General features: G+C 46.5%; 2 protein-coding genes and 1 long non-coding RNA gene across 4 annotated transcripts in view; 2 read left to right on the top strand and 1 right to left on the bottom strand.

The window, feature by feature from the left end:
• LOC309355032 overlaps positions 1-23,609 on the top strand; it is a 171,797-nt gene extending 148,188 nt beyond the window's left edge. The window contains exon 2 of the long non-coding RNA XR_014162406.1: positions 21,890-23,609. This is a non-coding gene — a long non-coding RNA (uncharacterized lncRNA). The remainder of the gene's footprint in view (positions 1-21,889) is intronic.
• LTB4R (leukotriene B4 receptor) overlaps positions 1-24,683 on the bottom strand; it is a 159,179-nt gene that overhangs the window by 27,372 nt on the left and 107,124 nt on the right. The gene's annotated exons all lie outside the window — the stretch shown is intronic.
• LOC309355022 (receptor-interacting serine/threonine-protein kinase 3-like) lies at positions 547-23,609 on the top strand. Of its 2 annotated transcripts, none has more exons than XM_081885398.1 (13): positions 547-827; positions 3,826-4,033; positions 5,699-6,056; positions 7,344-7,504; positions 7,892-7,941; positions 9,681-9,854; positions 10,959-11,041; positions 11,934-12,111; positions 13,849-13,934; positions 14,432-14,495; positions 17,378-17,460; positions 19,417-19,498; positions 20,525-23,609. In XM_081885398.1, the coding sequence occupies exons 2-13, from the start codon at positions 3,888-3,890 to the stop codon at positions 20,632-20,634; spliced, it is 1,575 nt and encodes a 524-aa protein (XP_081741524.1). In that variant the 5' UTR covers positions 547-827; positions 3,826-3,887; the 3' UTR covers positions 20,635-23,609. The 2 variants fall into 2 exon arrangements, with proteins under 2 accessions (XP_081741524.1, XP_081741525.1); XM_081885399.1 differs by lacking the exon at positions 547-827 and adding an exon at positions 887-1,023 and having other exon boundaries at positions 3,822-4,033.

The following is a 24,683-nucleotide window of genomic DNA, read 5'->3' as shown; positions in this document are numbered from 1 at the left end:
ACACCCCAACAAAATTTGCCACGTTTTATGGGCTATCCGAAAAGGCAGAAATCTACTTCCAGCCATTTCTCCCATTGCCTTCTCTCTCCTGGACTTGAGGGTAGACTTGAGGTTCTATGGTTTTGAATTCATGCAGAACAGTCATCCTCTGATAATATGCCGGTGGAGGCTGCGCTGTCTACGAGGAGCGAGAGGGGAAGAATTGCTCAGCTGCCCAGGCTCTGGCTGAGAGAAGAAAGCGCTCTCCGCACAGGCTCAAAGCCACGCTGTCCTTTCCTACCACGGTCCGGTTGCTGAGCTCCAACTTTGATTTCAAAGCCTGATCTATTCTGTGCCAATCATCTTTTATTTTATTTTTTTGAGTTGTAAGGTACCCAAGGGGTCAATTCGGGTCAGACCGCTTGCAATGCAGGAATCCTCTCCGTTCTTTCTAAAAAGAGACGGGCAGCACTGGAACCTGGCTTTTAAATATTGGGGTGGAGAGCGGCTGTCCACTGAACGCGCCCCTCCCATTTATTCGCTGCTTGGTGTCATTAGCCAGAGATGGTAGGACTTGAACCTGGAACCTGCTGCTCGCTGAAGCTCGAGGTTGTCCGTCCTGAGAGTCTCTTCCACAGCGGGGAGGGGAAGCGGAAAAGGGGGAGAGAACAGCAAAGAGGTTGTGAAACAGAAAGTAAAGGGGAAGCTCCTGGCAGCGCTGAATCTGCTCCTCGCCCGGAAGGGAAGTGGGATTAAGCTTGCAATGTCTGCCGAGGGTGAGGCCTGAAATTGAGAGGTTTCCCTGCTGCAAGGAACGCTTCCAGAAAAGAGAGAGAGAGAAAAAAGAGGTAATGGAGGGAAGGGGTTTGAGTTGAGTGGGCTCAGTCTACCTGCAAAAGGAGTAGCAAAAGCGAGGGAGAGAGTTTGGATCCTCAGGCTCCTTTCTGCCTCTCCACCCTGCACCCCCGCCAGCCCATAATGATCGCTGCGACTTGGTCCAGGATTTCCAGTAACCGTGGCTGTCTAATTCTCAGTCCTAGGCAGGTAAGGTTTCCAAAGCCACCGAACACGCCTGTGCCTATATATAGCAGGAAATAAGGCACCCACGGGCTTCTCCCACGTGTTCCCTTACTCTCAGACAGCCCTAGGCCCATCGCACTTGGTCAGGGCTCCAGGTGCGACCCAGATAACAAGCATCGGATGCTGCCCTGTCCTGAGTCCCCTTCCGCTCAGGTGCTCATTGTGTGATTGGCACCTTTCTATCCCATGTGGGATGCGGGTGGCGCTGTGGGTTAAACAACAGAGCTTAGGACTTGCAGATCAGAAGGTTGGCGGTTCAAATTCCCGCGAGGGGGTGAGCTCCCGTTGCTCGGTCCCTGTTCCTGCCAACCTAGCAATTCGAAAGCACGTCAAAGTACAAGTAGATAAATAGGTACCACTCCGGCAGGAAGGTAAACAGCGTTTCTGTGCGCTGCTCTGGTTCGCCAGAAGCGGCTTAGTCATGCTGGACACATGACCCGGAAGCTGTATGCCGGCTCCCTCGGCCAGTAAAGCGAGATGAGCGCCGCAACCCCAGAGTCGGTCACGACTGGACCTCTCCAATTTCTATCCCAGGAGTTCCAGGTGGTGTGCCTTGTTTTCCTCTTCCCCCTCCTCACAACAACCCTGTGAGGTGGGTTGAGGTGTGAGCAAGTGGCCCTAGGGCAACCAGTGATCTTCATGGCTGATGGGGGAGGGCGGGATTTGAACCCAGGTCTCCCAGGCCCAACCACTGGCTCCGTTGTGTAAATGCAAAAAGAAATCCTGGAGAATGTGCCAAGAGAGCTGAACCCTCTCCAAGGATCTCAAACTGCCAAAAATTCAACAAGGCATCCCCAAAAGGCAAGTGGGGAAAGGGCAGGAAACCTTTTCAAGCTCTGATTAGAGCAGGGCTGGCCAACGCAGGGTCCTAGAGTCCTCCCTTCTGAGTTTTGGGAAGGAGGTGGGAGGCAGTGTTTGAAATTAGCCAGGTGCCAGGTGCACTTAGCACCTGGCTATTGACCACTTGAGACCAAGTGAGGGATGACTGGGTGCTAGGATGGCGCCTGACACCTTCACTTTCTGGAGGTGCGTGCCTGGGGATCCTTGAATCTTGACTGATTTCACGCGCTAACCCTGTAGGAATAGAGCAATATATATGTGGAATGCCCCTGGATCGAGTGACTTTAAGTTCTCAAAGCCCTTAACCTCCCTCAAGGACCTTCTGATCGGCAAGTCCTAGGCTCTGTGTTTTAACCCACAGTGCCACCCGCAAATGCAATAAATAAAATTTAAAATAAAAATAACCCCACACTATTGGATCATGGATGGGTAGGGATTCAAACTCACACTTGCCATTTTGTCTGCTCCTCTTTGTCTGCCTCTGCCTTTCCACTTGCTCTTATAAGGGCTTGGGCTAGACCAGGGGTCAGCAAACGTTTTCAGCAGGGGGCCAGTCCACTCTCCCTCAGACCTTGTGGGGGGGGCCCGGACTATATATATATTTTTTTTTTGGGGGGGATGAACAAATTTCTATGTCCCACAAATAACCCAAAGATGCATTTAAAATAAAATGGCACATTCTACTCATATAAAAACACGCTGATTCCCGGACCGTCTGCAGGCCAGATTTAGAAGGCAATTGGGCCAGATCCGGCCCACCGGGCCTTAGTTTGCATACACTTGGGCTAGACGGACATGTAAGCACATGGATGTTTTTTAGCCCAGAGCTGGAAAGAAGACAAAGTCCCTACTAGAGAAGAATGGCAAACCAAGCTAATGGACTATGCCGAGATGGCAAAGCTGACTGGAAAACTCAGAAACCAAGAGGATAAAAACTTTATAAAAGAATGGGAAAATTTTTAAGTTACTTAGGAGACCACTGTAAGCAGATGGAAACAAAAAGCAGGATTTTGATTCACTTGTAGTGTAAAAATCACTGTGGACAATATGGTTTGATATAAAAACTGGAGTACGGATGAATATGCAGTTGTGGATGTTTAAAATGAGACCCCATGGAGGGGATGGGGGGAATTCTTGAGATTCGGAGAATCTCTTTATACAGATATGTTTTTACTACTGTAAAGGTAAAGGTACCCCTGATCATTAGGTCCAGTCGCAGATGACTCTGCGGCTGTGGCACTCATCTTGCTCTATTGGCTGAGGGAGCCGGCGTTTGTCCGCAGTCATGTGGCCAGCATGACTAAGCCATTTCTGGCGAACCAGAGAAGCAGACGGAGATGCCGTTTACCTTCCTGCCGGAGTGGTACCTATTTATCTACTTGCACTTGATGTGCTTTCAAACTGCTGGGTTGGCAGGAGCAGGGACTGAGCAATGAGAGCTCACCCTGTTGTGGGGATTCGAACAGCCAACCTTCTGATCGGCAAGACCTAGGGTCTGTGATTTAGACCATAGCGCCACCCGCGTCCCTATTTTTTACTACTTTTTATTACTGTACAGTGGTGCCCCGCAAGACGAATGCCTCGCAAAATGAAAAACACGCAAGACGAAAGGGTTTTTCGGTTTTTGCGTCGCTTCGCTAGACGATTTTCCCTATGGCCTTCTTCGCAAGACGAAACGTCTTGCGAGTTCTTGCGAGTTTTTTTCCTTTTTCTAAGCCGCTAAGCCGCTAATAGCCGTGCTTCGCAAGACGAAAAAACCGCAAGACGAAGAGACTCGCGGAACGGATTAATTTTGTCTTGCGAGGCACCACTGTAGTTTATGTTTATTTGTACTTTGTATTTGTAAAACCAATAAAAATGATTTCATTAAAAAAAAGACATTTAAGGTGCCTCTTTTTCTTCCCCCTTCGCTCACCTTTAAGGCAGGCCTTATAGCATGAGTCAACGCTGAGTGAGCTTCGCTGCTGGCAGATGACCCTTCAGGAAAAATGGCTGCTCCAAACAAGTTCTATGAGGAGATCACTGACCAGCACCTGAGGGACTGGCAGTGTATTGGCCGGGGAGCCTTTGGGACCATCTACCGAGCTCGACACGAAGACTGGAGGATCGATGTTGCTGTGAAGATTCTCAACAGGTACTGGGAGCAGGTGGAGGTTGGGTGGGTGAGGAGCGAGCGAGTTCTGTTCCTCTCCCCTTGTACGATGGAACCTCGGTTGTTGAATGTAATCTGTTCCGGAAGACTGTTCGACTTCCAAAACGTCCAACAACTGAGGCGCAATGGGCGGTCATCAAAATCCATTGAAAAAATGGAGACATGCACCTCGGAAGCCGTTTGACTTCCAAGGCGCGTTCAAAAATGGAAGCATTCACTTCCAGGTTGTCGCCATTCGAGAGCTGAAACGTTAGACTTCTGAAGCGTTCAACAACCGAGGTTCCAATGTACATGAATTTTACTAAGGTAGATTGAATAAAAGCTTTTAGGAATGCAAGTCCTAAATGCTACGGATGAGGAATGTCAGCACTAGGGGGCAAAATGTGCCCCCCAGCCCTCTCTCTGAGGCCCTTGGGACTCTCCCCAGACCACATCCTTCATGCAAATCCTATTCTAGAAAGATTAAGTTTACACTTGTTTCCCAGGCCAATTTTGCCTCTGTTTCCCACTCCTCCTTTAAAGCAGATATTTCTGAAGGCCGTGCAGTAAATAATGGTGGAATGAAATGATGATGGTGATCCATTAGAGAATTCTGATTTGTGACAATGCAATGGACATTCTTTTCCCCTTATCTAAAACCCCTCTCTCACACACACTACTGTTAGACCATTTTTTTTGGGGGGGGGGTGGACATATTGGTACTATTCAGGTACCTGTGTTTATTTCTCCACTAGGGAGAAATGGGGGAGAGGTATAATTTCCCCCTTCCTCAGATCCCGCTGCTCTGATCAAAATCTCCCCACCCCCAATGAAGTGTTTTTTTAAATAAACAAGGTGGTCTTGCTCATCAAGAGCAGAATAGGTGGGAAGAGGAAAGAGTTGAAGGTTCTCCCAACCTTGCTTTCTCACCTGAGTCCATTTGACAGTTCGGCAATCACTGGAGAAATGCTTAATCGAAAGAACACACAACAACAGAGACAGACAGACACACACACCACCTTGCAGGGATCACAAGGTCGGTTCAACTAAGGAGAGCCTGCAGGATCAGGCCAAAGGCCCATCTAGTCCAGCATCCTGTACTCACAGTGGCAGGTGCCTGCTGGAAACCAGCACACAGGATTCAACCCTCCTGTGGTTTCCAACAACTGGTATTCAGAAGCATGGCTGCCCACAACTGTGGAGCCAGATCATAGCCATTGTGGCTAGTGGGCCCATCAATAGCTCCCTCTCCCATGAATTTATCCATTCCTCTTTTAAAGCCATCTAAGTTGGTTTTCAATCACAGCCTCCTGTGGGAGCGAGTGCCATAGTTTAGCTTCCTTTTACCTCCACGCTCAACATGATTCTAAAGAAATTCTAAACCGCCTTGAGGCAGAGGCTGAAAAATGGAGTCCCCTTTTTTTCAGGGGAAGAAACCTTTCCAGAGATTGTAGGATTGGTTTCATCACAGCACACTGAACAGTCCACAAACAGCCACCCCTCTTGTGACTCCAGTCTGGACAGGTTCAGGGGCCGTGAGATTTATGAGGTCGGTAATCCCAGTTTGGAGCCATTCTCAGAGTAGCTTCAGTCTCCAAAGCCTTTCTCCTCTTGCTATTCCACCTTCACTTTTGACCCTTTTACCCCCCCCCCCGCCATTTCCTGCAGCAATACATCGTTCACCCGGGAGGAACTCCTGAAAGAAGCCCGGGCCATGGAAGAGGCGCGGTTTACCTACGTCCTGCGTCTCTTTGGCCTCTTTGTGGGCAGAGTGGAAGCGGACACGAAGCTGGCGGGCTTCGGCAGTGCTGCTGGTTCGAATCTGGGCCTGGTGATGGAGTTCATGGAGAACGGCACCCTGTCCGCCTTGAGATACCGAGTCCCTTTTGTGCCTTGGGCCCTGCGAATCCGCATCCTCCACCAGGTAGCCCTGGGGATGAATTTCCTCCACAGCCTCAAACCCCCGCTGTTACACCTGGACCTCAAGCCAAGCAACGTTCTACTGAATGAGGAGCTCCACGTCCGGGTGAGTTGCATCATTCCCGTTCCGTAAGGGGAGTGGGCAGTTCAGAGTCATTGCCTGTGCGCAAACTTCTGGGCAGGCTGATATTCTCTGCAACCTCTGAGTGAGTTTCAAACTTTCAGTGAAGCTTATGGAGGGGTACAAAAACAAGGTAGAAGACCTGCATGGAATATAAGGACTAAGAACATGTTTTGTTGCAGCTGAGCCATCTAGTTGTGCTGCTGTAGATGCACCATGATCTGCTTTGGAAAGTAGAAACTGCAACTCATTTCTCGTGCCGGATCAATCCCAGAGGAAGACAGACAGGGCGGTTTGCTCTTAGAGAAAGTGAAGCTTATAATTTCTACAAACGTTAGCAAAGTGATCCAGACCGGGGATTAGACGTGTACGAGGACCATCAGTTGACTTCCTGTAGGGTGGGGAACTTGTGAACTTCCAGATGTTGTTGGGCTCCAATTCCTGCCAGCCCCAGTCAGCAAGACCCAACGGCTGGGGAACATGGGAGTTGTAGTCAAATGACGTCTTTGGTGGAAGAGGCATGGGTTCCCTGTCCTTGTCTTAAGGGGACAACTGTTTGACATAGAGCAGTGGTTTCCAAAATCCAACCTGCAGAACTCCAAGGTCCCTCAGAGGGTTAGCAAGAGCGCTTCAAAGATTTGATTTGATTTTAATTACATTTATATCCCATGTTTATATCCCACTTTCCCCAAATGTCATCCATGTAACAACCATGGCTGGCTGAGTGGGGATTGAAACCTTGGTCTCCTAGGTGCTAGTCCAAAACTCTAACCACTATACCACACTTAGCTCCCTAAGATCACTAAAGAGACATGTAACAGCAGCTTGCTTTAATATATTCAGGTGGGTGCCCTTGATAAGAGAACAAGGGAGGCGCTCATGGTGTGTTCTTTTTTTAATAGAAAAATAGTATTGAGTATATTGCATTACAGTATATTGTACTATAAAGGCTTTTGTTTAGTTTAAAGCAATATACAAGCCTCATAAATCAAAGGTCTTCTTAGCTTTCCAATTGGTGGAAGTGGGTAGGTTGTTATTTATTTATTTTGTTTTATGAATTGCTTCTGCATGAGGCAATCCCAGCTATCACGTAACAGAAGGTGGAGTCGGTCTTCTGCAATGTATAATTGCGTGGGCGGATGACTCAGGTTGTTGCCTACAGGTTGGATGACTCAGGTTGTTCCAATTTCTTTCTGTGAAATGGGTGCATCTCGTTCTCCAGCCACTGCTTACATCACCTCCCCCATCCCCCCCCACATCCTCTTGGTTCAGGTGGCTGATTTTGGGCTCTCCAAGTTCAAGCGAGGGACCACTCGGAACGCCAGCATCAAATCCAGGGAAGAGGAAGAGTATGGCGGGACTCTGGAGTTCATGCCCCCTGAGGCTTTCACCAATGTGAACTACAAGCCAACCCCAGGCACAGATGTCTACAGGTGAACATGGGTTGCATTGCCTGTGTTGGGCAACAGGGGGCACTGCAATTACGTGAGCGGCATAGAGTTGAGGGTCATTTGGCATGACAAGCCAGTTTCTGAATGAAAGCTACTGATATCTACATAGGGTAATCCAGTAGTCCCATAAATTCTACTGTGCTCTTTTCCATTTTGTCTGGCATTGGTTACCAGCGTTCAGTGGTAGAATCTCAGCCTGTGTGACCGTAGCCCTTTAGTATGCAAGCTCCCTGCTCATAAACACTGGATAAGCTTGTGAGATGGAGCAAGGAATGGGGCTATGGAAAAGGTTGGTCTACATAGGAAGAGGATCTTGTGCAGGGCAGTCTCTCCCGAGATCCTGATTCTCTTGTTTTTCTCTCTCTTCAGCTACGGGATTCTCATGTGGTCGTTGCTCACTGGCGAAGACCCTTACGCAAGTGAGTCTTCTTCCGGTTTCTTTCTACCTGTCAGAGATTTCGCAGACAATTTATTAATGGGAACAGGCACCGAAGAACCATCGCAAGAAAGGAAAAGAAAGTAGCTGCCTATCAGAGAGCTGGGATGCGAGCGGCACTGTGGGTTAAACCACAGAGCCTAGGACTTGCCGATCAGAAGGTCAGCAGTTCGAATCCCCACGATGGGGTGAGCTCCCGTTGCTCGGTCCCTGCTCCTGCTAACCTAGCAGTTCAAAAGCACGTCAAAGTGCAAGTAGATCAATAGGTACCGCTCCGGCGGGAAGGTAAACGGCGTTTCCATGCGCTGCTGTGGTTCACCAGAAGCGGCTTAGTCATGCTGGCCACATGACCCGGAAGCTGTACACCAGCTCCCTCGGCCAATAAAGCGAGATAAGCAACCCCAGAGTCGGCCATGACTGGACCTAATGGTCAGGGGTCCCTTTACCTTTAACAGAGAGCTGCAAAGTCTGTGTGTGATCCGGCCTATCCAGTGATTAGACATGGATTAGCTAAGGCAGCCTTTGCCAGCAACAGTCCATATGTTGCTCACTGTTGTAGGCAATATGCTTCTGTATACCAGTGAGTGGGACTCACAAATGGGGAGAGTGCCATTGCGCTCAGGCCATGCTAGCCGGCTTCCCATAGGCATCTGGTTGGCCATTGTGAGGATAGGATACTGGACTTGGATGGGCTCCCAGTGTGGTCCTTCTTATGTTCTTCACCTGCATCCCTGAGATGCTAGCTGGATTCAGGGGACCATTCAGATAGGGTCTCCATCCCTGCATTATCATGTGGTGCACGCTTCTCAAGAGGACCGTACCACATGCTTTTTTCCTCAGCTATTAAATTTGGCCCTTGACGATGTGTGACGAAACCAGGAGAAGCCTTTGGAGAAGAGCAGTAACTCAGTCGTAGAGCATCTCCTTTGCATGCACAAGGTCACAGGTTCAATCCCCAATGGGATCTGCAGGTAGGAAAGGACCTTGTCAGAAATCCCGGAGAGCCATTGCCACTCAGTGTAGACAATACAATGAAGCAGCTTTCTTTGTTTCCACACTAAGGTGCCATGTGCTGTTTAAATCCCCTCCCTTCAAACTGCTCAAAATTTGGCCTGCCCCCTCCCCATTTTGCAATTTGCTAATTAATCCACAAATTGTCATGTCTTGTAAAAGAGCCAGGAGGGAGTAGTCAATACTAGTTAAAAGGTAAAAAGGTAAAGGACCCCTGGGCGGTTAAGTCCAGTCAAAGGCAACTATGGGGTTGCGGTGCTCATCTCACTTTCAGGCCGAGGGAGCCGGCGTTTGTCTACAGACAGTTTTCCGGGTCCTGTGGCCAGCATGACTAAACCACTTCTGGCACAAGAGGACACCGTGACGGAAACCAGAGCAGCGCCCGGAAACACTGTTTACCTTCCCGCCGCAGCGATACCTATTTATCTACTTGCACTGGTGTGCTTTTGAACTGCTAGGTTGGCAGGAGCTGGGACAGAGCGACAGGAGCTCACCCCGTCGTGGGGATTCGAACTGCTGACCTTCTGATCGGCAAGCCCAAGAGGCTCAGTGGTTTAGACCACAGCGCCACCCATGTCCCTAGTCAATACTACTGGGACTCGGACTCCGGAGAACTGCATATGAATTCCTCTATTATACTGGGCCTTGTGCAAATCTGCATGGCCCCTTCAGAATATTTTGCATACAACCTGTGTTTCCGTGTCTGCTTAGATGTTCCTCCTGGAAATATGAGCTCCATCATCAAGTCACTGATCCCCCAAGGCCAAAGGCCCAGTACTGAGAAGCTGGAGAGTATGGCCAGTAGAGTGTTGAAACTAGAAGACTTGATCAGGCTGATGAAACTCTGCTGGCATCACAACCAAGACCAAAGGCCGTCCTTCCGAGGTAATAAATGTGACACCCCCCCCCCCATGAGAGTGCTAACATCAAGTGGAATATAATGTTTACATTTCATTTGAAAAGGTGATAGTGGTTCACGACAGATAACTTAGTCAAAATGGGAAACGGTACCAGAAATCACATCAGTTCATATGTCCCTTTGCAAACAGGAATAGAAATCAGGCGTTCGATTACAAGTAGTATTCACTGTTATCAATTCCCCCCCCCTCAAAGTCCACTATTTGCTATCATTCCACACACACACCCCCAGTACATTACTGATGACTTTACTCTCTGCTCAATTAGAATGAATGGTGTGGAATTATATAGCAGTAATATAATGGATTACATTATTAAATTTAGCTACAGTGAGCCAAATAACATCTTTGCAGAACCTGAACTGCAGCGGAATGGGAACAGCGCTGCATGCATTGGCTACTAGGTAGAGGGTCTTCTCAGCCAGTGGCGTAGCGTGGGTTGTCAGCACCCGGGGCAAGGCAAGTAATTTGCACCCCCTAACCCGTGGATTTGCACCCCCTAACCCATGGATTTGCGCACCCTAACCCTAATCCCCAGATGCTGCACCTGGTGCGGCCGCCCCCCCTGCACCCCCACGCTATGCCACTGTTCTCAGCGGGTGCTCCTAGGCTTTGGGGCTCTCTCGCTTGTTCTTCAGCTGGTTGGTAAAGACTTTTGCACTGGCCAAACTAGGGTGCTTCTGCTACCTGTAACTGTGGTGTGATTCTGAATGCACAGCTCCCACCCTACCCCTGGGTGCGTAAATGGCTTGAGGTCTCTGCAGTTCCTTCCCTGCACACACACACACACACGTTGGTTTTTTCTACCAATTTTCCATTGTAATAACAGCCTAAGACTTCCCCCAACTCCTCCTAATGGTTTTCTAAATTCCTCTCTATTTTTGCATTTTATAACTATACTTATTGCTCTAAATCCTCTCTTACATCATCTATTTTTAATCCTTCCCACAATAATTTATAAAGTCCTCCTTACAAAACTTATTGTAACCATACAAGCAATGTTGAATAATTACAATTGTCTTTCAAAGCCTTTCCCTCATTCTCATTCTCATCCCCCCCCCATTTTGATTAGAGTGCAGCGAAAACACAGAGGATGCCTTTTCCCAGTACAAACGTCACATTGTGGCCGCCGTACGCAAAGTCCAGGATTGCTTGGTAAGCTGCACTTCTTCAGACAGCCACCAGGTGGTAGGAGTCCTCTATTTTTTACCTTGCATAGATAATACTGAGGAGAAATAATAGAATCATAGAGCTGGAAGGGAACACGAGAATCATCTCCTCCATGGCAGGTTGCTGTTGTTTTTAAATTCTCCCTTGTTATATCCCCTCAGTAAGCTGCAAAATACAGTAATTTTAAACACACACATGCACACACCGTCTGCCTGGTCTGTGGTAAAACAGCTCCCAGTTGCGACAATGTGGACATTCTCCTTCATTGGTTAAAAAGTCCGTTTAATCAACAAAACGATCATTTTTAAAAACAATTTTATTGAAATTTTCTCAGACAAATGAGAAATACGTAACAACAAACACAACATATGTAAAAATACTTGGCTGTGAATTTAGTCCCGGTAATACTTGTGCAGAAAAAAAGGTGATACAACAAGAGGACACAATAATACCTAAGTATAGAAACAGCAATCTGGAAGACCAAAGGAAGTAATTTATACATTTTAAAGCTAAAGGTCAAAAATGGTTAGGTATAATAGCAGCCCACAGTGCTTTTTTTCAGGGGGGGGGGTGCAGGGGTATGCATGCCCCCAAACATTTTGTGAGTCTTTGCACTTTTGTCCATTTACTGTATTTATTTTCCCTGATTTGAACTATACAATGGTGATTTTCTTGAGTCAAAATGAGAGTACTCCTAAACAATTTTTTTAAAGGAAAAAAAGCACTGCCAGTCCATAATGGGTGATGAAGACCTGGGGGTGGGGGAGAGACTGCCCCGTCGGAAACCAAGTACGGTACCTGAGAGTGGTGCTTTTGGATTTAAGCCCTCTCAATTGTCTGTCACATGGTATTCTCTCTCCTCTGGTCCCATTTAAAGATGGAGAGCTCTCCTTCAAATGAAACCAGGGTCAACTTGGATACGATATCAGGAAGAGTCAATTCTGCCCGTCAGGTATCGAAGCCCTTGGACTACAAGGTCCCGCTAACCTCTTCCTATGAAGTTGAGGAGCAACTTAGGACTTTAAGACTGGAAGAGTTTCCACACAGACAAAATGGTGAGTGGGGTTTGCGAAATGGGTCTGGGAGCATTTTCTACTTCTAAGAGAGTAATTGGTTAAAGGAAACTTCAGCACAAATCTTGCTGAGATAATGGGTGTGCAGAAGTGAGAAAGAGTTTTATTTATTATTATTATCACACACACACAAACACATTTTCAGGTAGGTAGCCATGTTACTCTGACACAATTGAAAAAAATTAAAAAATTGTCCAGTAGCGCCTTGTTGTGTTTAGTCATTTAGTCATGTCCGACTCTTCGTGACCCCATGGACCAGAGCACGCCAGGCACTCCTGTCTTCCACTGCCTCCCGCAGTTTGGTCAAACTCATGCTGGTAGCTTCGAGAACACTGTCCAACCTTCTCATCCTCTGTTGTCCCCTTCTCCTTGTGCCCTCCATCTTTCCCAACATCAGGGTCTTTTCCAGGGAGTCTTCTCTTCTCATGAGGTGGCCAAAATATTGGAGTCTCAGCTTCAGGATCTGTCCTTCCAGTGAGCACTCAGGGCTGATTTCCTTAAGGTTTGATCTTCTTGCAGTCCATGGGACTCTCAAGAGTCTCCTCCAGCACCATAATTCAAAAGCATCAATTCTTCGGCGATCAGCCTTCTTTATGGTCCCGCTCTCACTTCCATACATCACTACTGGGCAAACCATAGCTTTTACTATACGGACCTTTGTTGGCAAGGTAGCACCTTAGAGACCAACTAAGCAGTTCTGGGTATAAGCTTTTGTGTTCATGCACACTTCTTTAGATACACAGGCTTCTTCAGATCTGAAGAAGTGTGCATGCGCATGAAAGCTTATACCCAGAACTACTTAGCTGGTCTCTCAGGTGCTACTGGGCATTTTTATTATTTTTTTTGACTGCGTCAGACCAACACGGCTACCTACCTGAACGTGTGAAAACAGTAAATGCTGTCCTCTTCCTCACCCCCAAGTCAAGGTGAGCGCCAAGGGTAGCCATACTGTTTGGGCACCTGAGGTAGAAAATGCAGCAGGTGCCTCTTCCTAACTGTAAAAAACACAATAATAAGAAATTGGACAACCTGATTCCCTTTCATGAGAACAATTATCAGCCACCTCAGACATCCACTCCCTCTTCCTAAAGGAAGGGGGCTAGCAGGTGTCTTTTCCTGCACTCGAGGCTTCATAGCAAAGGCAGAAGTAATGGCTCTTGCTCTGAATTGGATTGTTGGTGGCACTGTAGTATGTTTGTCCAGTGTTTTGCCTCATCTCTGCTCGCCCCTCCGCCAAAATTCTACCTAATTTTGCATCCTGGAGGACAGGAAGCATTTTGGCTTGGTCTTCATAGAAAAACTGGAATGTGGGGTATGCGTGGGTCAATGGAGATGAGGAGCTGCCACAACAAACCTCAAGTCTCTCCTCAGCCAGCCCCACCTGCCTGCCTTACATTTAGGAGGTAGAACTACCTGCCAGCTTGCTTCTCCTTTGTGATGTTTTCCTTGTAGAACACAGCAGGGAAAAGGTTGGGGGACAAAACTAGAATTAGGTTTCTGCGCCTGCCATTGTCTGTGGTTCCAGCTACTTCCTTCCTCTCCACCAGCCCAAATGGGCACCAGCCACTGCTGGCCTATGTGTGGATTTAGGCCTCATTTAGCCCTTTTGTTACAGGCAAATCATGAGGGAATGTCACCTTGTGATGCCATGTCCTCTTCAAAATGTACTGTGTTCACTTGCCTTTATTCCCACCCACCCGCTTTTCCTTTTCCTTTCAGAGGCTGTACCCATGAGAGACTTTTCCAAAATAAACCGAGAAGGGAAAACTGGACTTCACCGTAGTCACAGTGCGCGGATCATGAAAGTAAGGCCACTGCTATCAATGTTACCCATCGAGGCTGAGGAGAGTTGGATGGGTTGGGGAAATGGAGTGGATAGCACAAGCTGGGGGCTTTGGCGAGAAGCCATTGGTTGGGGTTGCTGTGGGAACTGTGGGGTGGAAATGGACAGTGAGGGCTCAGTGAGGGATGGTGAAGGGCCACCAGCTCTAAACTGGTTTCTAGCCAAGCTCTTACACAAGCACGAAAGGCTTGTATCCCCTGCACACACATGCAGGGGCTGTGCCACTCGTGTTTGATCTAATCCAAGATGGCGGCTGTGCTGGCATCTGCCCTGCCAATTCACCTTGGAAGGATCAACTGGGACACCAGCCTTTTCTTGACTGGGAAAGATTACAGGGTTTGCCTGTTTTGAGATAATTAAAACGATTCAGCAAGTCACTGGTGTGAACAGAATGCTTAGGGTCTCAAATGTGGGGCCAATTCCAATTACGTTAACGCTTTACTCTTCAAATTTGCTGAGGACCCGAGCTATGGATCGCCTCCTCACGAAGGGGTGAAGATTCGAAACTGGCCCAGGCATGCAGGTATTTTTTCTGCCTTTCTAAAAGGGAGTAGATCTTCTTTCTGCTGCAGCAGGGATGGGGAACTGTTCTCACCCTAGGGGCCCATTCCTTACAGGAAAACCTTCCAGCGGACAGATGCCAAAGGCAAATGTGTGTGTGGTGGACAGAATCAAAATGTGGGCCGACCTGGGCCTGGGGCTCCCCACCCGTGTATTACAGGGATACAGAGTAAAGATAAGACACAGACATGCCACCCTTGGGCAGCGAATCCACTTCAGAACCATACTCACTTCATTTGGACAGGTATACAGGCTTCCAAAGTGAATCCTACTCATTTTGGGCATCTAATACATCCTCTCCAGGAAAAGCTAGCCATTCCTGCAGAGCACCAATTGGAGAGGTTTTTTTTTAAAAGTGTATTCTATTAAATTTTCAAAAGTTGAACATTGTACACCCCAAAATAAAATCTCACAAAATGAGAAAGTAATGCAAATCTCTCGAGACTATTGGTAAACTCTGAGAATTGGCCATCTTCCACATGACAAAGACTGCACCAGCAAAAATCACACCAACAAAAACCATCTCTGACATTATTATTGTGGAATATAGCAGGCTGGCACATAAAACCGAGGGTGCCACTTTTCAGGACTCCAGTATGCCATGAATTTTTCTTTTGTTTTGTCGACCTCTCAACCCATTTCCCATGGGGTTTTTTTCCTCCCCCTTTGCTGCACCCTATCTTCTATCTTTTATATACCATAACAACAATACAATAATATCTCATTCCTTCTGTGACTCATAATTCAAATCCTACTTGCAAGTTCATCATGCTATATTATATCTTTAATTAACCCCACCCAAAAAAGCTTCCATTCTTCCACAAAACAATCATAATTCTTCTCTTATTTTGGCTGCTAGCTTTCCAATTCCGCATAGTCCAAATTGGCAAGTGCTTTTGACCTGCGTGGAGCTCTGACTGCCTGGACTTTCTGACAACTGCGTAGCCATCTCCCTCCCACCAGTCCAGCCATTTGATTCTGGGGGGCTTGTCCAGTGAATGGGAAGGGGTAGAAATATGTGCTGGAGCCAGAGCAGCCAGATATGTGTGTCATTAGAAGAGTAATGGTGGGAGAGAAGCAAAAGCTCATCCCACTTTTTTTGGGGGGGGGGGTGAGAAACACCACACCTGTTCTTAGTGGGAAGTGCATCTGTCATCAGACTAGCTTGGCTGCCTGCTCTCATTTTAATTATCACTTGCAGTCCCCAGGAAGTCTCTGCAGTACCGCTGTGGCTTTTTGCTCCCTTTCAGAAAATTAAGTGCAGCCGAGCGCTTCCTCATTGTAAAAAAAAGGGGATTTTAAAAGGGAAATGCCTTGGGGAATGAAGGTCAAGGTGGATGAGAATTAGAACTCTGTGTAACTGGATGTAACACTGGCATGTCTGAAAGAGAATTTTGACAGCTCCTTCCAACTTTACCACCCTGTTCATAAGCTGTGAAGTTGGGAACTGGCAACATTTTTTTAAGGGATTGTGTGTGTGTGTGCAAGGGCACAATGAGGGGCAAAGCATAGTGCAAATTTAGCAGCAGCGATCACATTCCCTGTTGTTGGAAAGCGCTTCCCCAATCCACAATGCCCCGCTTGTTCCCCCCTTTACCCACAATGCTCCACTGCTGCTTCTAGAATAATCTAAAGTGGATTTTAGAACCTACAGCTTACGGCCACCACCACATTTTGTACCGATGAGTTCCTCAAATTATACACTGCATGGCAAAACTTGTTCTTGTCCTCTAGCCTTAAAACGTCCCACCCAAAAGTTTCATGAGATGAACCCAAGTTCTAATATGATGAGGGACTTCCTGCTTTAGGCAAAGGAGGGAGAAAGCTTGGAACCAAAATGAGGCACAACATGCTGTGAACTGGGTTTTTCCACACTGGAGAATGGTTTGGGGCTTTGCATCCCATAAGTGGAGAAACGTATCAAGGGAATATAGCATGTCTTGTAGAATAACAGGCTGAAGTTCACCTCCCAGTTGTAGATTGTGAACAGTTTGTCCTTGAGAGCATAAGAAGAGCCTTTCTGGATCAGACCAAAGGCCTATCTAGTCCAGAATCCTGTTCTCACAGTGGCCAGTCAGATCCCTGTGGGAAGCAAGTTTCAGCAACAGAACAGAAAAGTTGGCGGGGCTGAGGTTTTTCCCCACTCCAGTTTACATCAGAACCATTTTTTATCTTGAATTAATTTGAGCATCGGGATGGGGAGAGGACAAACAAGTTTATCCTTCAAGTCCCGAACCCTTGACTGAAAGTGGGGGGGAAAGGAGTTCCAGAGGAAGCACAGATAAAAGGCTTGTGATGGCTAGCTTCCTGCCACGGTCCCCTCTCAGGCACATATTTGGCATCCATGTAAAGAAGCTGTGTGCCCATAAGGCTCTCCTGTATGAGGGGGAATCCTGAGCGAGTCAGGAATTCCTTTCACATGGAGGAGCACCTACAAATGTATGTTGCGATGCACATGCAAGCTCTTTATGTGGACACTGAATGTCTGGCCTGGAAGTTTGTGGCTTGTCACTGTGGCGGCTAGACACCAGAACCTTGTGAACCCGTCACACAATGTTTTCAGTGCCTGAGGGAGTTGATGTTAATCCCCATCTTCAGTCAACTCTCAATGGGGCACTTGCCACAAGGCCTAATGATGACCTAGCATAAGGTGGGCCAACATGGCACCTTCAAGGTGTTTTAGTCTACAACCTCCATCATCCCCCAGCTGGCATAAGCAATAGTTGTGGAGGAGGCGAGTTGCAGTCCATACATATGTGGGATACTGCGTTGGCTGACCCTGGTCAAACATGGGAAACTACTTTCTTAAAGGGAAAAGTGAATTGCTTTCTTGTCTTTTTAAAGAACCCAAGCGACGCCCCCTTTCAGACTCGTATACCGTCCCATCGTATCCACCCTACCTGCCTGGATTCTGGCCACAACCTCAGGTAAGGGAACTGGGGGATACAGGGAGGTAACAAGGGTAGGAGAATGGTTGGAGGGGGGTTGGGGTTGGGAAAGAGATGAAAGGATTCCTTAACCCAGGGGTAGCCAGCGGGTGGCCTCCTAATAATAATAATAATAATAATAATAAATTTTATTATTTGTACCCCACCCATCTGATTGGGTTGCCCCAGCCACTCTGGGCTGCTTGTGACAAATTTAAAAGCTTAATAAAACACAAAACATTGAAAATAATAATTATGTACTACAATTCCCATCAGCATCAGCCAGCAGTGGTCATGGGTGATGGGAGTTGGAGTCCACCACATGTTGACTCCTCCTAAACTGTGTCATATGTTGGATCGGTCCATTTCAGCTGGAGACACTTGGCTTTGAGTGGCAGCATCTCTTTCAGCAGTGAAAATGCAATAGTGATAAACTGAATATGTAGCAATCTGCTGCTGTTCCCCAGTGCCCACCGTCAACTGCTTCACTCTGCTTAATAGTAGAAATGCCCCTAGTGTACTGTTCCGGGTAAAATATTGGACAGTTGGGACATATGACCTTATGACTCACTAAGTCCAATGCAGTCTCAGCAGCACCCAGCCAGCCTAACAGAATGATATCTCCAGGGTGGCAAAACCAGAAGGTTTGATCAAGCCCTTGGCAGACCACCAGATGTAGGTGGTGAGCCTACTGGTTGTGCAGCCATCGCTGACGTCATGTTGCGATTGACCAGGTTTATATGGTTGTCCTTTTTAAGGCAGCCATTGCTAATTTAGATAATGAATGGCCTGGTCTGTTTTCAGGGACCACTTTGTTCTCCAGGCACTAGTCCAGGGCTGGAACGTTCCCGGCTATCTCTTGGCCAAGGTCCTTGGACTGTTTTACGGCATCACTTAAGCAATAAGGGGTTGAGAGATAGGCAGCTTCTGTACTTGGACGAGGCGAGATCATCGATTGCGTTGGGCTTGGGGAAGAAAGGAAGATGGATGTGTGCTTCTTGAGAAATCCCCTGCCGGAGAGGAAGACTGACAAGCACACTTCAGGCTTTCCAGAAGACGCAGCAGAAAACAATACCATGTTGTTTGGATGGTGGAATATATAACAGATACTCACAATGGCTTGAAATGGTTTTTTTAAAAACAAAAACAGAAAAAACAAGATTTCAAGTTGGGTGCTGAAGGGGGTGCAGCCCTGAAAACAGCCCTGTGTAGGGAAGCTTTTTAAGGTTTAATGTTTTATTCCGTTTTTATATGTGCTGGAAGCAGCCCTGAGCGGCTGAGGCAACGCAGTCAGATCGGTGGGATACAAATAATAAATTCCTGTTGTTGTTACATCCAAAAGGTAGCTTGCTCCAAGTTGATTCCCTTTTGACATTTCATGTTTATTTATTTGACAAGCATTCTTTACCCCACTCTTCAGCCCAAAAAAAAGAGGCTCGCAGAGCCAGTGATAAGACAGTGCTTGCCCTCGGTCTTATAGTCTAAAAGATGTAGCAGAAAAGGAAAGGGGATTGGGATGGAGGAGTGGAGGGGAAACAGACTCTTTCCCCCTGTTTTAGATGCACCATACATCTGAAGCACATTCGACAAACACTTAAATCACATGGCTCCCTCCGAAGTGGGAATTGTAGCTTACTCCTCACAGCTAGGATTTGCAGCAGCCTTAACAAACCACAGTTCCTGGGATGCTTTGGGGGAAGAATTGTCTGCATTGAGTGTTGTCAGTATGTCAAATGCATAGTGTGACACTACTTGTATTGATCAGCTAGAAATGGAAAGCTTTCAAGGAGGAGGAGCCCTACGGTGCTGGTCTTTCATCAGAGGTGATGGAAACACCCTGCAGGGATATGTTTCCTTCGGGGGGCACTGTTTTCTCTCTTTCCATACTCATATGCCCATTTATTTATCTCTCTCTCTGCCTCTGTCTTTTTTTCTCCTCTTGGCACCGTGTTCCAGTCATTCTACCAACCCCAGCAAGATGTATTCCAGGACCACACACTCTTGCCACGCTTTAGTTCTCCTAGAGCTCCACAGGAATGTGAGTACCTAAAGGAAATGACAAAACCCAACCACACCATTGAGTGGTACAACCAACTACGGCCCAGAATAGAGCGGTTCAGTACCAGCTTGAGTGTTCTGAGGATCACAACCTCAAATGACTTGAATCCTGATTATCTCTGGGATGTCTCTTTCCATATGCACCTCCCCCCAAATTTGAGGTCATTTGATGAGTTCCTGCTTCAGATTCCATCTTAGAAAACGTATTTAGGAGACCTCTGAAGGTAGCCCTGTATCAGGATATTTTTAATGTTTGATGCTTTTTTAATATGTGTTGGAAAGTCTCCTGGAGTGGTTGGGGCAACCCAGCCAGATGGCCAGGGTATAAATCATAAAACTATTTATTAGTTTTATAAATAATAAAACTGTTATGATCATGAGGATTTCAGTGGTGTCAGAATGCCATGGCTGATAGATGAGTTTCTGCATATACAGTGGTACCTCGGTTTTCGAACGCAATCCGTTCTGGAAGACCGTTCCACTTCCGAAACGTTCAAAACCTGAAGCAGTTACTTCCTGAAGCATTTACTTCTGGAAAACTGACTATAGAAGTCGCGTGGCACATTTGACTTCCGACAAGCATTCAATAACCGAAGCAGTTACTTCTGGGTTTTCGGCATTCGAAAACCGAAACATTCGACTTCTGAGACATTCGAAAACCGAGGTACTGCTGTAATTGAAATCTTTTGGAATACTGCAAATTTTTTTGGAAGGATGTAGTTTGAGATGCAGGTTTCTGAATGCACATGTGAGGACTGGAGCAAAGATCCCCCCTTAAACAGGAAGGAAGAAAGATAATAGGGAAGTGACTTAAATCAAGTCAGAAAAAGACAGACAGGCAGAGAACTCCTGTGCAGGATCAGGCCTGTTGCCCATCTCTTCCAGGTCTCTCACTGGCCTGTCAATCAGAGATTGTGACTCTCTTCTCTCCCTACCTTGTTGGAAAGTTACCTCCGTTGTTGTTAAGGTGATAACTAACAGCCTCTTCTTCTCCCCCCTACCCCAGATGGTGGAATCACTATCACAGGCCATGGCATCTCAGGAATCCAAATTGGAACCCATAACACCCTGGTCCTGGAACAGGTTCATGAGAGCAAACCCAGGAATGAGCATTAATCGATGCCTGCCGTTTGTGGGAAGTTTCTTATGGACAATTCTGTTTCCTCCGCTTCAAGAGACAAATGCACATTCCAAGCATAAGCTTCTCTACGCAATTCTGATCAGGACACAAGAAAACTCTTCCAGAAGCGTGCCGCGAGGCCCATACACGCCCTCACCGCCTAATCCAGAAGCGGCACTGCTTTTGACTTGGTTGCATAAACCCAATCTGGGATAAATGAATGTTTATTTGCATCAGCCCATTGGCCATAGCAGTAAAACAAGAATGCAATATACAATGAATAGAAATAAAAGTCATTTATATAAAATGCATTTTGGGATTTGGAATCAATATTCAGATGGTGGATCTTATTCTGATTGCCCCAGCTGAAAACCTTGCAACCTTTGCTGTCACCTGCTCATCTTGATCTGCAAAGAGAAAGGACACTGTGGTGGTGGTTGGGCGACCCGGAATGGACAATAAAAGAGGAGTGATAATCTCATTCCTCAAGTCTTTATAAAGAGTGCAAGCCAGCCACCGATTTGGGGCTGCTAAAGGACACCTGAAGCGAGTTTACTGCAAATCTCCCCCCTTATTTACTGCATATATGTCCCTCAGACAGAAGTATAAACTTCTGAGAAAATGGGAAAAACAGAAAGCAGAAAGAAATGCTTGGCATATCTTAATAAAGGCCTTGCACGATAAGGACACCTTCCTCTTCTGGCAGACTATATCAGGCCTCCTGGAGAATGATCGCAACATGCCAGTCTGTACTGTTGAACCCAGTCTGGAAGTTCAATGCCAAACCTCATCTCACCAAAACAGTCTTGCTGGGTCATCACCCCCATTCACTCAGCATCCTGCCTTGTGTGTGGCAGTGCTCAGGGGCGGAGGTTTCGGGGAGCTAGGTACCCAAAAACGCAGGCGCAAGAATAGAATTGAAATCGCTGTATTATTCCAATGCGTGTGGATTCTGGAGGGCAAGCTTATAAATTGGAGCCTTACATTAAGGGGCAGAGATACAGCAAGAATTAAGGTGGATGCTCGTAGGTGTTAATTCTGCCAACTCAGCTCTCCCCTGCTTCTTGCAGGGGGCCAAGAATCACAAGAGCAGGCAAACCATGAAGCCAGCCAATGTCTCCATACTTATTTCATCTTTCTTCTTTGGCAACCGCTTGTAGCCGAGTAAGATTGTCTTCCACAAACACCGTTTTAAAAGTGACTGTGGGGGCCAATCCTGGATCCACACATCCTTCCACGGTGGGGACATAGGTTTGATCATGGTGAGAGTTTGCCAAGCGTGCCTTCCTCTTAGTGCATTTCTCCCTTTCGTCCTGAGTTCGAGTACCTTCAAATCCCATGACACCTTTGGTAAAGGCTGTTCTCCAATTGGAGCGCTCACAGGCCAGTGTTTCCCAGTTGTTGGTTTTTATACTACATTTATTTCATACATTGTGATATATCGTTATATCGGGATGTGTCTCTCCCCCCCCCCCCCGGTGATATATCACAATGTTGAAAAGCAAATATTACCCAGCCCTAATGGGTGGGTGTTTTCATCGGATGTCTCCCCCCACCCAGTGTCCTAGGACATATCAGGAACAGACAGTCCATTCCCTTTAGCATCTTGGGTGGTGATTAACGATACCCTTCCAGGAAAAGTTTTTGCTGGATGGCTAAGCAACACATTAAGTCACGGAGAATTAAGTTTTTATAGCCTGAGGGACTGCATTCCCTTTTTGGGGACCAAATGCCAGCCATGGGTGCAGCCAGGAGCAAAAATGAGTACAGCAACCAATGCAGATTTTGCCTTTGTACATTAGGCTTGCTTGACATCCATGCACCCATGCACCTCTACTCTCCACCAAGGCAAGAAAGACACATGAGCAGAGTTTGAGGGCACGTTCCAGCCAGCCAGAAGCATTCCATGAAGGCGCAATGCAGGGCGAGTGAGGGAAGTGTTGAGCTCCAGCCACACACCAGCAAATTCAAGTTGCAGTGTTACAGTCACTAGGGTGCCATTGTGCCACAGTGCTGCTTCTCCAGAAATCTGACATTTTTTGCAGGAAAGAAAGTGATGGGGAAACGCACTGGAAAGTGTGGAGTAGCCACTCATTTATCGTAGGTGTTTTATTACTTTTCCAGTTTCTTGCAATTAAGATCCAGGCTGCTACTGTCATGTACATAAGGGGTCTAGTTTCTTTTTTGATTTCTGGTGGCATTATACCTAGGAGGAAGGTTTCAGGTTTTTTCTTAAACGAGAACTTAAATAGCTTTTTAAATTCATTGTAGATGTTATTCCAGGCAGGTCCAAATGATAGAATATCTGCAGCCGGCTGTGATGACAGGGAGAGTCAAAGGTTATCCAAAGCAGAAAGTACAGAAATGATGGAAAATCTTTAAAGAACATCTGAAAATCTATTGTAACAATAAACATCTCCTGGCAGAACTAGGATGATTCTTGTAAAATAATGTTTTTGGTGTCTGATGAAAACAAAGAAAGTAATACAGTAATCTGGAACTGTGTTATATATATAGAAAAAATTGTACAATGAGTCTAATTGGAAGTCAAGTGTTTTTATTTTTTCTTTCTTTCTTCTAATTCTTTCTTTAAATCTCTCTCCCCCCCCCCTTCTTCTTTTTCTTTCTACCTTTTTTTGGTCCTTTTTCTTTTTGATCTGCTAAGAAAGAGATAAAAGTTAAATATGAAAATTTGAGCAAGTTAAAGTGATGTTCTGTAATTTTTCAACTACTGTTAAAGATGGTCAATTGTAATGAACTGATGCAGTCGTTATTGTGGATTTTTTGTTATCGTTGAATCTTAAATAAAGTATTAAAAGGAAAGGAAAAAAGTGTGGAGTAGCAACGGCTCCATGCAATGTTGTATAACCTCCCAGCAAACAATAAATGGAATTAATACTGGATAAGCAGCCAAAGTTGTCTGAAATCCCTGAAAACTTTGTGCTCAATAAAACGGGTTATCTGGAAGCAACCATTACCTCCTGTGATTTCGCCACTTGAAATATCAGGAAAGGATGTTTAAGTGTGCATGCAAGTGTGTGATGTACCTCCTGGCTGGCGCTTCATTTTGCTGCTTGAAATGCCAAGCTGGAGCATCTCCCTGTCATCAGAGTTCCTCTGTTTTGAAATGGCACCTGGGGTGCTTTGTCCTCTTTGTAAATATTTAGTCTACAAATCTGCAAAGAGAAGCACACGCTCCCCAGAAAGCCACGGGTGGCACTAACACCTTGTTGCTGGCATCCGTCTGAACCGGGAGAAACATGGCAACCATTGTTTTTGTTCTTTTACCATCTGAAATTTCATTTTTTAATTTTTTTCAAAGGTTTTTTTTTGGGGGGGTGGGGAATGAGAGAAAGAACAACATGTTTCACAGATTATAAAAAGAACAGTCATTGGGGTGTGGTGAGAGGTGGAACTACATCATAAATTTTAAGCACATCCAGCACACATTTAAAACAAAGTATCCTGGGAAGCGTAGAGTCTTAAGGGTACTGGGAATTGTAGTTGTGAGGGGGCAACTAAAGTCACATGCTCTAAATGTGTGTTGGATGTACTTTAAAAGTACAGTGGTACCTCTGGTTAAGCAATGACAAACCTACACAGCATCTTAAAAAGCAGAGACGTCACCTTGCTGACAAAGGCCCGTATAGTTAAAGCTATGGTTTTCCCAGTAGTGATGTATGGAAGTGAGAGCTGGACCATAAAGAAGGCTGATCACCAAAGAATTGATGCTTTTGAATTATGGTGCTGGAGGAGACTCTTGAGAGTCCCATGGACTGCAAGAAGATCAAACCTATCCATTCTGAAGGAAATCTGCCCTGAGTGCTCACTGGAAGGACAGATCCTGAAGCTGACACTCCAATACTATGGCCACCTCATGAGAAGAGAAGAGAAGACTCCCTGGAAAAGACCCTGATGTTGGGAAAGATAGAGGGCACAAGGAGAAGGGGACGACAGAGGACAAGATGGTTGGATAGTGTTCTCGAAGCTACCAGCATAAGTTTGACCAAACTGCGGGAGGCAGTGGAAGACAGGAGTGCCTGGC

The sequence above is a fragment of the Podarcis melisellensis genome (genome assembly GCF_964234715.1).
Source record: "Podarcis melisellensis genome assembly, chromosome: 13".
Classification (NCBI taxonomy): Eukaryota; Metazoa; Chordata; class Lepidosauria; order Squamata; family Lacertidae; genus Podarcis; species Podarcis melisellensis.
Note: the sequence above shows the minus strand (reverse complement) of the source record. Positions and strands in the feature narration are given on the sequence as shown.

Bases quoted from the DNA above. Each gene is read 5' to 3' on its own strand.
- LOC309355022 (XM_081885398.1), top strand. From the start codon at position 3,888: ATGGCTGCTCCAAACAAGTTCTATGAGGAGATCACTGACCAGCACCTG. The intron at 4,034-5,698 runs GTACTGGGAGCA...CATTTCCTGCAG, and splicing joins GCTGTGAAGATTCTCAACAG to CAATACATCGTTCACCCGGG. The intron at 17,461-19,416 runs GTAAGGGAACTG...ACCGTGTTCCAG, and splicing joins GATTCTGGCCACAACCTCAG to TCATTCTACCAACCCCAGCA.